At 36.8% G+C, this 13,514-nt stretch overlaps 1 protein-coding gene across 1 annotated transcript in view; it reads right to left on the bottom strand.

Annotated features, from left to right (window-relative positions):
- The window catches only part of LOC145673940 (otoferlin-like), a 479,417-nt gene that overhangs the window by 24,271 nt on the left and 441,632 nt on the right, over positions 1-13,514 (bottom strand). The window contains exons 34-35 of the mRNA XM_081743754.1: positions 7,443-7,621; positions 5,796-5,896 (exon numbers count right to left, since the gene is read on the bottom strand). Coding sequence (XP_081599880.1) covers positions 5,796-5,896; positions 7,443-7,621 — 280 coding nt within the window. The remainder of the gene's footprint in view (positions 1-5,795; positions 5,897-7,442; positions 7,622-13,514) is intronic.

The following is a 13,514-nucleotide window of genomic DNA, read 5'->3' as shown; positions in this document are numbered from 1 at the left end:
GCATTTTATTGAGTTTTTGGACCAGATAAGATTTTCATAGGAAAGATTGTGATTTAGCTAAAAACTCAGAAATTTTGTTGAAAATAAATAATCTTTTCACTATATAACGTTACATCGGTATCTACGCAATACTTGTTTTGAATTAGGAATTAGATTTCTGGGCTTTCGGCATCTATGGCCATTTAGTCCGTCACATATATGAGGGATGACGTTCTCCGGCGAACACACTATCCGATGAAAAGGAAGGAAGCGGCCTGAGACCATTACATTAGGTACCATCCCGGCATTTGCTTGGTGTGAATGAGGGAAACCCAGGAACAACCTTAATCAAGATGGCTGGCCTGCAAAAGCTGTTACAATTTTTCGACCGAATGTCCCCACCGGAAATCGAACCCAGAACCGTTCGCATCAAAGGTGAGAGCGTAAGGGACTACATCCACGCGGGGCTACTTACTTGTTTTGAATTTGATGGAAATTTAAGGACTATAGATCTTTCCATGCTTAATTTTAGTTAGTTATATTCAAATCAGTTTTTTACACTATAACCAGTCTTGGCAATTTTATCGTAGATAACAAAGTAACATTCTACTGTTATAATTTGGCTTGTGTCGTCAGCATACATAGTAGTATTTGAAAATTTTACACCATCTTTACTTTTGTCAATACTACAGACAATAGAGTAGTAAACCGTGATGTGGAGGAAATATTATTCCACTTTATTTATTTATTTTTTTTTCTTGTTTAGCACGGGTTGCAAGACATTATGCTGCTGAAAAAAAGAAAGTGAAATAGCGTGGTTAAATCAAATTTGATTAAAAAAAATGTGCAACCATCGGGGATGATAATATGGGCACGATTGGGAAAACAAACAGCGCCTCTCACAAGTGTAAAACACATTTTTTCCACACTCGAATATGGAAGTAATATGAAGTTAATGTTCGCTGTTCGTCCTCCATAAAGGGAATATTCCACAGGAATTAGTACCACAATCATCGGCGTAAAATATTACACTAGTGTGCTGAGGCTATTACACGGCATATGTAGTTTAAGTATCAAGATTTTGTACCACGGGAACTGAATGATTTGACATGGCAATGCCGCATTCTTGACGTACGTTAAAGTACAATAGTTTTGGGTTTGTAACTTGTTTACTCTCTGTATTTACTGATACACCCTCACGAATACTTTATCTGAGTTTCTCACCTCTATAGGGTGACAAAAATATCAGGCTATTCTGAGGAATTTGATATTTGATTTGATCTGAATTTGAGTTTATCGCCCCTTTCAGCAGTGAGGCTATACAAGACGTGGACTTACATCTTAACATAGGATCCGAACCAGATGAGCTCCCACCAGGAATCAAACTCAGATCTCCCATGCCAAAGTCGCGTACGCTAACCAAAGAAATTATTTATTAAATGACATGCACAATATGGTTACCTTTCGCCTTTGGCGTTGGAAACCCGGGTTCACTTCCTCGCGGGAACTCATGTGGTTCGGATTCCACGTTAAGCTGTAGGTTCACGTCTCATATAGCCTCGCTGCTGAAAGAAACGATAAACTGAAATCAAATCAAAATCAAATCAAATTAAATCGTTGCTCCACTCGGCGCTCTCAACGCGAAAGATTTATATTATTATGGTACTAGTTATTTGAATAATGGCTTCTGTTATCCTTGCTTTTAGATGTAAAGGTCCACGAAAAATTCAAAGCATGGAGAAAGTGACAACACTGATTGCAGAAGCAGTCACTCAAACCACTCCTACGAAAGCAACATAAGTTCCGAACAACTGGAAGCACCGAAGTAAGACTTACATTCACAGGTCCTCACTTTCGCTCTACCCTGCAAAATAAAGATGAATCGGAGATTTACGCGGCTGATGAAATTCAGAAGAACTGTGCTGAACATCACGAAGAAAACGCAGTGTCGGTAGGATTTTCAACAGTGGTACAATTACTGGCATTCCTGCATCAACTCCCAGTCTAATACGCGAGAGAGATAGTAGCCACTAAATCTCGTCTTATCGCTTTTTACAGACCAATTTTGGAAATTCTTTTGATACCACCTCCTACTTAATGAAATTTTAATTTCTCCTAAAAAGTTTGTAATTGGAGACACAGTGTGCAACAGTGTTCAAAAATATGGAGGACAATCTTGTATGTAAGACTCGGGTTGATAGAACCACGCTTAAATGTCTATGGCACCAACATCACTGGCACTAACATAAAAAAAAAAAAAACAACTAACGTAGTCATTTTAAACTAATCCAACTATTAAATATAAAGCTATGTAGCTCAACCAACGCGTTGAATAAGTTTGTACATAGCTTTCTTTATAAGACAGTTACAAAAATCGTTTCCTTTTCCAGCACGCCAATCAGAAGATCACCCTCAAATATAAGAACTTGTTGAAATTTCTCTCTCACGTAACAAAGAAACATATGGATATTTCAATGGTGTTTTGCATTCTCTGAAGCCGTCTGAGGATGGTTTGACCACACAGACTTTATGCCGGGGTTTTCGAATTTCTTATTTTAAGAGGAGGACAGGGGACTTGAATGAATTTTTGCCGTTCGCCAGATCTTCGGAACTATTAGACGTAGAATCTCTCTGGAAGCATTAGATGCAGAATATCTCTGGAACCATTAGATGTAGAATCTATCTGGAACTATTAGACATAGAATATCCCTGGAACTATTAGACGTAGAATCTTGAAGTTTTGCATAAATGTTCTCCTTGCATCCTAGGCTGCAAGTATCGTGAGGTTTTAAAAATTGCTTATCTTAAGGACAGATGGAGGTTTTTCTTTTCTTTTTGTACGTCAGATATCCGAAAGTATAAGGCATGAAATTTTGTATAAATATGATACATCTTTCAGGATTACACCCTCGAAGCTGCTTAAATTATCATTAAATTCAAAACAGTTTAAAAGGCTTTGCTGCAATTCATTCAATTCGCCGACTGAATTCTAAAAACTTTTTATCTTTGTGACACTGTCAGACAAGTATTTGCAGAAATATTCAATTCAATTCATAATCCTATAAAGAAAGGAAATAAAAAACAACAAGCTCTTTCCTTGCATCATCATATGACATTCCTTTTGGTTACACATATGTTTCACCGGGCAAGAACCTCTGAAAGGTAACTGAACTCAACGTCGTTGCCTCTCTTAAATGAAAACCCAATCGACCACACCAATCGAGTTGGTGTGTGGAACTAATTGTCGAACCAAGAGTATCTCCATGTCTGACCATTTGGGATCAAGAGGTTGCCCCCAGGCCAAATGACTAATCTGGATTTTGTGAGAAATTCATCACCACAGAAGCAACCATTCCAGATGAGGCCCAGACCGGAATTGAGGCATCAACTTCGAGTTTACCATCAAGTATCTTAAAGGTAAAAACATACTGAAGAGACCTCGCGATCGAGGTCGAGGTTTAAGTCGCGATCGCTACCTCGATACTTGCACAAACACATGGATTCAAATGAGTAAACGCATGCCGAAGATGTACGCTACATCGCGACCTAGAGGTCGACAGCGAGGGTGAATTAGTGGTCGCGATGATAAACAACCGAGTCTGTTTTTACATAGATGTTCAGCGGAAGCATCGCTGTGGCTCGTATGCTCATTGGTTTTCCCTGAAGCGCTGCACAGAATAAAGTCTTCATTTGTTTAGAATTTCGTCTGCAGAGGATTGTGTGTGTCTATGTTCGAGAGGTTTAGCTGCACTATTTGATTATGAAAGACATATTAATAGAACTAGTGAGAAATGTTCCAGCAATATGGGAAAAGAAACACAAACAAAATCATAATAACATGTTTAAAATAGAGAATAGAAGAAAACAGCAACTGAAATGGGAATGCCAGATAGATTCATATTTGAGAATTATACTGTAACTCATTATTATATAAGGCAGTGGCGGTTATAGGGAGGGAGCTTTCGGGCTGAGGTCCCTAAATTGTGGAATATCTTAAGAAAAAAGAAAAAAAAAGAAGCTACTGTTAATCATATCTATGCTTAACAACTTCACGGCTCCCCCCTCAATTCCGAGATTAATAAAAAAGGGTTTCTTCTAAATTCGTTACTGATATAACGTAAATAAATACCTGTAAAGACAGGTACGTATCCATAGAGAGGAAACGTCGAATAATGGAATTGCAGTGACGAAACTTCATTTGCTGAAGTTAATACCCCTTCCACCTCGAAATCTGAACACATACTTTTTTTTTTTTTTTTTTTTTTTTTTTTTTAATTTTACTGGGAAATGATTTCTCACCTGAGTGCTGAAAGAGAGCATTTTTTCACAGAAAATTAAAAAAAAAATGTAAGAGCCTTTGATTTATTGATAGAAACGGACAAGAGATGAGACTCAAATATTTTTGCGAAACAAGAGACTACACTTTAGCATTTTTCATGTCTCGTCTCGCGTCCATCCCTATTTATAAACTGTTTGGTCCTTTCAATTTCAAAATGTCGTTTTGCAGTGTTTTTTATGCAATAATTTCACATGCGTCATACTAATGTTTCTCCTCAAACTGAGAACTGACAGCGAGGTGCGACCTCCTCGCTATGTGCGCCCTTCATCCATCGCGACCTAGACATCGAGGTAGCGACCGCGACTTAAACCTCGACCTCGATCGTGAGGTCTCTTCCTTCGGTATGTCTTTACCCTAATAGTCGCCCCTAGCTGTTGACGGGATGAGCAAGCAGTTTGTGAAAGACTCTTTAGTCAGGCTACATTTGCTCCAGGACTTTTGTCTGATAATTGTGTGAGATTTATAAACGTGGTTATCATTATCAAAGCAACGAGGATTGAACGAGGTAAAATGCTCTCACTTATTCTATCTTATCACTACCAACTTTTGCCTTCCACCTTATCTAGTGTGTCTCCCATTATTTTTGTAATCTTTGTGTTTCATTTATGCGATTCTAAACATACCCCTTATAATTTAAATTGCATGGGACATTGTTAGCATCTATCCCCATTACATCCCTTGGCTTGAGTAATCTTACGATAATCTGAGATTAACTTTCGAGCAATTATTTGAGCTACATAAGCCGACATCCCCCACCTGCACAACATTTTTCTTTCATCCTAGGCTGTAAATAAGACGAGTTTTTTTTCGGAATTTCGTATACTAAGGGGGGGGGGGGATTGGAATGATTTTTTGCCGTTCGTCAAATTTCCGAAACTAAAAACAATATAGCCACGAAAAAGCTCTTTTAGGACATGAAAAAAAATATCCGTATGCATTAATTGTAGTTTCTCTATCGTCACTACTTAAACCAACGTGTTGAAGGCGCAGAAAGTACATAGGGACTGTTTCCAATTGTTACTTATGAAGTTCGTGCATTTGTAAAGTAGTAACTTCCATATAAACTTGCTCTATTTACAGTAATAAGAAGGAAAGAAAGCGAGAAACAAAACAAACAAAGAAGAAACAAAAAAATCAAGTGTGGAAGAATGCAAAGAAAAGAGAAAAGAAAGAATGCAAATAAATAAATAAAGAAAGAAAGAAAAAGAAAAAATGATGAAACAAGAATAATTTCCCACATTCACTTTTAGATTGCAGTGATAATTAGGAAGAAGAAATATTCCTTACAATTGGTATTTAGTTTGGTTAAAAATATCTAATATTTTTTAGCTCTACCCTTTCGAAATAGTGTTTAAAAACTGCTACAACACGTTTAATAAGCTTAAAAGAGATAATGAAATTAATGAATTCCGAACAAGCTCAAAAGTTTTTTCTAAAATAGTGTAAAGTTTTCGAAGGAAATAAAACAAAGCCTTACTTAGGTTTATCAAGAGGATCCGGCTCACTCCTTCCCAGACCAGCTGGGTTCTTTTCTGCTTCTTCATGTGTTAGCAGATGAATCTCTGCTTCAACCTTACCCTGAAACGAAATTCCATCTATTAGTACTTTAAGAGACACCACATTAATAATCGTAACGCACTAATTACCATGTACAACGTGTTCTTCGGCGTACTCAAATTAGTTATTTACAACTGGTGGCAAGCCAACATACTTTGCTTTATCAGGAGAAATAGAAACGTTTGAACGAAAAATCTTGAAAGCGAACGATATTAATCAGATTTTATTTTACTCTTTTTATCGGTTCTCCATTTACATTTTTTTAATAGATAACATTAGAGGGCAAACGCGGACATTATAGTTCAAAATATGGGTGCAATAATGATGTGAATTTCTTGCTGACTTGTGTGTTTTGAACCCGTTAACCTCACAATACAAACCTTGTCCCCTGAATCTTCCTGAAGTCAGAAATCAGTTTCATGAACTGCTGGTAATGTGCAGTTGTTACAGGTCATTGCTGTTCATTCTATATTGCAATGAACGACTTCCTACAATCGCCACTTATGTAATGGCATAACGACAATGTATCTTAATATTATTTTCGAATAGTTCCCTGTATTTCAAAGACATTATCCAGTACTAAATTTTCTTCATATGAAAAATTATTTTCTTACACTGTTTGCGGTTTGCCTTTGCATCCAGTGGTAAAGTAGAGAGTGTCCCTACATTTTACTGGGCTCTTAAAAGTTAACAAACCGTAAAATTTCGCCATATATGTGAAAAATCTTACACAAATAATTGAGAACCTTAGAAATGTTATTACACAATGAAAATTTTGAATCGAGTAGTAATTCAATCAGTTTGATCTGGTTACGATACAACTGTTACTGATTTTTTAGTATTTAACTTTAGCATAATTTGGAAGAATTGGAAGAAAATTTTAACTAACGCTATTCAGTGTCTGATCTAATTTACTTTTATTCGTCGCTTCTCTGCTGCTGCGGAAGTGCAGTTCCGCCATCGGTTGATTTAAAATATATGTCCAAATGAAACTAAACGACATTGGAACGAAACAAGAGATGTCCAGTGAAAGGAGTTTCAAACAAAATGAATTTTTATATTACCATTTCCGTATTCCTATTATCTTCTGATGTGCTATTTTTTTTTTTTAAAAAAAAAGAAAACTTTTCTAATTCCAAGATCCAAATCAATACACCACTATAAAGTGCATGAGGAACTGTGGTGGCTCAGTGGTAGAGTGTTCATCTCTGGTACGTGGAGTCTCTGGTTCGATCCCAGCTCGCGCAAAGTGGACTTTGTAGCAAACAAACATTGTTTGCGTGTGTTTTCGGGGTTTTCCAGTTTTTTTCCACTTTCATCATTTCATTCATTCTCATAATCACCGACTTCCTTAGCCTTGCAGCATAAACGTGGGACGTTAAACTAGATGTTTCATTCCATGAAGTACATGAAAAAACAGTGATTGTCCACATTCTTAGATTTGTGCCCTGTTTCTTTTCTCCCTACAGCCTTCAATTGGTATTTCTGGAAAGCACTTTTGCACATGCTAGTATACAGAACATATACTGAAGTTATTGAAACAAGTATGCAACAGAGTTTTACGTACCGTAAGCTCCATTTCTTCATTTTCCTTCTTGACATAAAAAGGCCACCATCCTTTCACTCGTTTCTGCTTGAAGATGTTGACCATGGGTACGGAGCCATCCACCTTCAACATGTCCAGAGTGCACAGTTTCGAAGATTTGGCTCCTCGTGGGAACCGATTCAAGTCGAGGGTGATAGCACCTACACGAACATAGAAAATATGTTACTTTTAAATGTGTTTATATAGAGACATCGGTTCAAAGTGAAGAAGCTGGCAGCAAGCACACATAGGTATTAATAACTCTGCTAACACACACGGACAATAGTTCAAACCAAAGCAAGTAATAGCAAGAAATTAAATACCTAATACAGGTTAGGTATGTTACTTGTAATATGTTCGCATATGTAATGTGGGAAGCGTACGGAGCACGTTTGCATATTTGAACACGTTACTTAATGAGAATTGTCCTTAAACATGACCGAGAGGTACGGAGTTCTTTATTATGATACTGGTTCTATGACCATCAATTGGAACTTCATGTTGCTAGATCTACAAACCTCTGACTATCGGATACATGCCCACATCGAGAGCAAGAGTAAGAAATCGAAATGGTGCGTTATACTGCGAACGTCTTTTTGCGCCCGTCAATGTCTGAAATTCAGTAACAACTCTGCCATGAAAGAAAACACATAAACACAGTGATAAAAGCACTAGGGTAAAATTAGTAACAGTGGGATATTAATCTTTTCTTGCCGGGGCTACGAGGCAAGGGTAAAGAAAGGCCCAAGCTAGTATGAAAGATGAAAAAGTAAAATAGTTTTCGGGATTGTCAATTGAACTGGAAACGGAAAGTACTTCTAGGGACAACAGACAGGTCACAAACACACAGTTGTACGCAAGAAATGAGTTAAGTATAAACAGTGGGGCAATTACAATGAAGGTATGACATCGAGATGACAAAAAGAAACAGAAAAACTTGAGAGATCGTTCGGTGATCATCTCCGAGCAGTGTTGGTAAGTTTGCTGGTAGGGCAAAGTCAGCTCGAAGTTGAGCATGATGAGAACAATATACATGTAGATGCTGAATATTTTGTCTAACTCCATACACGATGATGGGTCTTCGTCACGAAGAAATTTACGAGAAAACGTAACTTCTTACAGGGTTTGAAGAGCATCTGATTAACAGGTACATAGTTAGCAGTTGGATTCACTTGGATCTTTACCATTTCACTTTGATTGAAATGCTATTCTATTGAGAGAAGGGGTTTAAAAATTTCGCAAACAATATTTCCAAAAACTTACTTCTTCTCGTTCGAAGAACGGGAATTGTGTATTCTATTTTATGGTTTTCAGAATATATTTAAGGGTCTTTTAAGCCCATATTAGCAACCTAGAAGTACAATGTTTGGAAGCTAAAAATCCGAATTATGGGTTACAATGGTTCAGCAAGGGATCAAATTTTATACCTAAATTTGCGAATTTGATCTATTTTTGGCTTTAAGTGGAAATTGCTCCATGCATAATTTTCTAGTTTAATTGCGGCCCTTCACGCATCACAAAGCAATCATATTCCCTGAAATTTTTGAGCTCTAAGACTGATGGGTTGGTTGATTAGGAGTTTAACATCCCTTTTAGCACCGCGACTACAAGAGACATGGTTGTACAACTTAACTTGGGATGCGAAACGAAATGAGCTCCCATCAGAAATCAATCTCTTGACAGGATTCATTCCATAAATGTTACATTCTTTTCATTCTCACATGAGCATTTCCAAATAGAATATGAAATTTCAGGATACATATTGTTTTTTTCACTCGGTAAGAATACTAGTTTATTAACCATATTCTGATTAAATAGTGAACATGATTTTTTCAACATATTGAAAAATCTAATAATAAGAATAGAATACAGTAATATCTTTTTCTTTCCTTTTCCCTGTTTTTAAACACAGACCAGTATTTCGTTGATTAAAATTGCATCAGCCATTTCAAAAAACGCCTGAGGTGACATTGCCTTGCTCTCTCGCCCTGCTGAACATATGGTTGTTTGCTACTACACATTAAAAAAAAAAAAAAAAAAAAAAAAATCCACGCGTCATATTTTTGTCAAACAAGGAAAATATACAATTATATTTGTATATGTGAATTGTTTCTTCACGATAATAAAACTAACAGCACAGAAAATAATGAAACATGATTCAGTAAATAAATTAATACGAAATCTTACTCTTATCTTCATACACGCCCTCATATTAATTCATTCAATGTAGTATTTCGTTTGTGGTTTAATTGGATAAAATATGAACAAACCGCTTGAGTTGTTTGAGAAAATTGTTCTAAAAACTCATCCCCCAGACTAAACTTCCTGTTCTGGATTTTTCTCAGAGAAATTATTTATACTGCAGTATAGAATTGTTAATGAAATGTTGATGTATAAAATTTAAACAAGATCGTTTAGAGCCCTTTTCCAGAAAATCTCAATTTTCATCCTTTAGTAAACTAGTCTTACTTTAGGGATAGGAAGAAAATTCGGAAAAGGCCTCTAGGGAATATTATAAAAACCTTAAGTTTAAAATTTGGTGAAGATACGTTGAACGGTTCGGCGTCTAGGTGAGTCAACACATTTACATCGGGACAAACGGACAGGCGAACAGACGGACAGACATCGAAAAATCAGTTTTTCGATATGTAAAGGCCATGAAATGTGTAAATCCATTGAAATCTCGAATTTTACTTTTTTCACGATCACCATACTTTCTCTTCTATCGTCGCTGGAAAGTAAAAATTGAAATGTAACACATAAACCAAATCTCAGTCCATAATCTTTGCCAAATCACAACAGAAAATCAAGCCGGCTTCATTTGAAGCTTCATAGTAAGCTTCATAGTATACAATAACGTCATTCCCCTACGGCAGATTAGTCACCTAGGCCAACATTTCTCAACCTTTTTCCCCTTTGGGGCACATCAAAGCACATTTCAAACTATCGCAACACCCTTGCATGTGATTTTTTCCTATATGCAAAAAACGAAACAGATACAATACATACATGTTTTTTAATTGTGGAACGACTATGACATACAAATCTCATAACAAAATTACCTAAGACTCTTGATAGAACAAAGGGGGGCGCGGTGGCTCACTGGTAGAGCGTTCACCTCCGGTGCTTGGGGTCCCTGGTTCGATCCCAGATCGCGCCGTGTGGACTTTGTGGTGGACAAACACCGTGCTTGTGGGTTTTCTCGGGGTTCTCCCGTTTCCTCCCACTTTCATCATTCCACCATTTCATTCATTTCTCATCATCACCGTCTCCTTTAGCCTAACCGGCATAACCATGGACGTAAAACTCAAAAATTTCATTTCATTTCATTTCTTGATAGAATAGAAATATATTAACATAAAAGAAACTCACGTCTCTTAAGCAGAAATATGAGAAAGAAATATTACCATTCGAAATATAAGACATCAAACTTAAAATTTCGCGACACAGCGGTTGGAAAACGCTGATCTAGGCGATCATTCGCAGCAGGGGTTTTATGGGAAGGGTGTTGAGCCTTCCAAACCCCAACCTTGAGGAACAGTGGCTATTGCAGTTCCGAAGAACTGGGCGATGAGGTCGCCATAATTCCGACATCAGGATGTCCACATCTAGTATTTTACTGAGCATCGCTCAATCTGATCTCTCAAAGTATGGTCCCTTTCTCTTGAAATACAAAGTAGAAATTTCTAATTTTCCAGAAATGATTTTTTTTTTTTTAATCCAATTTACCCCAGACAATGACGACTGCCTCAGAATGTCGTGTTTGTGGCGATTATAGTGTCTCTTTGTACGTATTCTGAATAGTTAACATACATTGAGTATCATTATTAATAAAGTCAAGAGGCCTTAGTCTGTCAATCACGCTATTTCACAATAGTTCATAATGAGGCTAACAGTTGTCACTAGCTGCATTGGCTTCTACCTGATAACAAGATATGTCGCTAGAGTGCAGAAAAGCTGCAGGCTTGGGTAGAAAACTAGTAATCATAATACATATCTTATATTCTTAAACCTTATTATAAACGCAAGTCTCCTTAGTCTCTCTCTCACGTTAATTCCCAATAGTTCACAGCTGCGTTGGATTCTACCTGAAACCAAGAGATGTCGCTAGCGTGCAGGTAACGAGCTGAAATCTGACAATTTGTAATCCTAATTTCAATTTTACTCTTTAGCCTTTAAAGATCTTATGGTATAATTTGTACCATACGGGTGTTTTCTGGAACTTTGCGTTGTAACTCTCCTATTTGAGCTTTTTTATCAGTTTTTTTTCAGCCACAGAAGCATTGTAAGTAAGTTTCTTTACGTTTAAGAGCGAATGCGTACGCTCCGTAGGTGTAGTGACGTCATATACATCATCAATATGGTATATTATTCAGTACACGAGTGTACTATGGCACTTTGCATTATAACTCTCCTATTTAAGCTTTTTCTTCAGGGTTCAAGATATCAAATTGATTTTTGGTACAAGTATGCAACACGCCTCGTAGTATTTTTCAAGTGATTTTGGAACCTCTGCGTTTACACAAGGCTGGTCCAGAAAGGCCCAAACTTCGCAAAAGGGATTTTTTGCAGAAAATTTCCCATTTCGCCTCAAATTTCCCTTTTCTGGTATATGGTATGGATATGTAAATAGTGCCATTTGAAATTCTGCTCTATTCTCAAGAGAATGAGGTATGAGCCATGATCCTAGAATAAATAGTAATTTGTCAGGAAAAATTTTACATTACGTCCTTTGTTTGAGGAACGCTTAGGCTTATTATTTTAGATGCCTTTTACAGTGGTAAATATTTTTTTCGTCCTTAGTTTTCAAGGTATCTCAATGATTTTTGGTACAAGTATCCAGTACATCTCTTAGTATTTTTCAAGTAATTTTGGGATCTCTACGTTTACACAGGGCCGTTCCAGAGGGGCCCAAAGTGTAACAAAATTCCCCCCCGGAAATTTCCCCTTTCTCTCAATTATTCCCTCTCCTGGTATATGGTATGAGCATGTAAGTGGTACCATTTAAAAGCCTGTTCCATTCTGAAGAGAATGACGCATGAACCATGATCCTAGGATAAATAGTGACGATGCAGGGCTCCTTGACTGAAAGCCTAAAAAATACCCCAAAAACTCAAGATCTTAAAAGGGTTAAAACGGAAAGAATATACACCTTGCAGCACATTTAGCAAACATTTACACTCACATTTTCGTTAAGTAATTCTTTTAAGTACGTAAGAAGGTCTCGGTAAAGTTTCAAATGATCGTCGTACATTTTAATGCGTTCCAAATTAAGAGGTCAATTGGAGAAAGCTTTGTAATTGCGTTACCGAATTCGGACGATCTTAAAAATAAAATAAAATAAAAAAAAAAAAAAATACTGAAGAATATTTATTCTTTTTAAGTTGGAGAGGAATTCACAACTTCATCTTTGATTTCAATCACATATAAATAGAAGTAATTCTTTAAGCATCAAAAAAGCGCATCTCAAGTTTCACTTAAAAAAAAAAAGTTACCTTCGAGCACTTTTTTTTAAAGCTTATGAGTTAACTTACCAGAAATCTCAAAGTACAACCATAATTTGTAAAATTTTGTAATTTATGGAACAGTTGCCGGCATTTTTTCCCTTCTTAAAAGGTGGGAATGAATTTACTTTTCCGTTGTCTAATTTTAAGTTCAAAAGCAATAGGATAATTAAAGAATCAAAAATCATCATCATAGCTATTCTGCCAATACTGGCAGGTCACTTGCCACAACTGAGAAACTTGCATGCTCCAAGGTCTTCCGCTAACCTCTTCGTCTTCACGTACGATTTTTCTGTTTTCATATCGTCCATTAATTGTAGTCTCCTTATTCTCCTCCCTCTCTCTCCTGCCTCCATACCCTCTAGCACATCCCTCGTGATACAATTCCTTTATAGTCATTGTCCCAACCAGCTTCTCATCCTCTTCTTAATAATATCTAAAATTGTTCTTTTCTTCCCCACCATTTCCAGGACCCTCTCATTCGTTTTTTGTTCGATCCACCTAATTTTCTCCATTCTTCTCCACACCCACATTTCGAAAGTTTCCAGTC

Source organism: Thermobia domestica, chromosome 17 (assembly GCF_964235325.1).
Source record: "Thermobia domestica chromosome 17, izTheDome1.hap1.1, whole genome shotgun sequence".
Classification (NCBI taxonomy): domain Eukaryota; kingdom Metazoa; phylum Arthropoda; class Insecta; order Zygentoma; family Lepismatidae; genus Thermobia; species Thermobia domestica.
The sequence above is the reverse complement of the archived record's forward strand: the minus strand, read 5'-3'. Positions and strand labels throughout refer to the sequence as shown.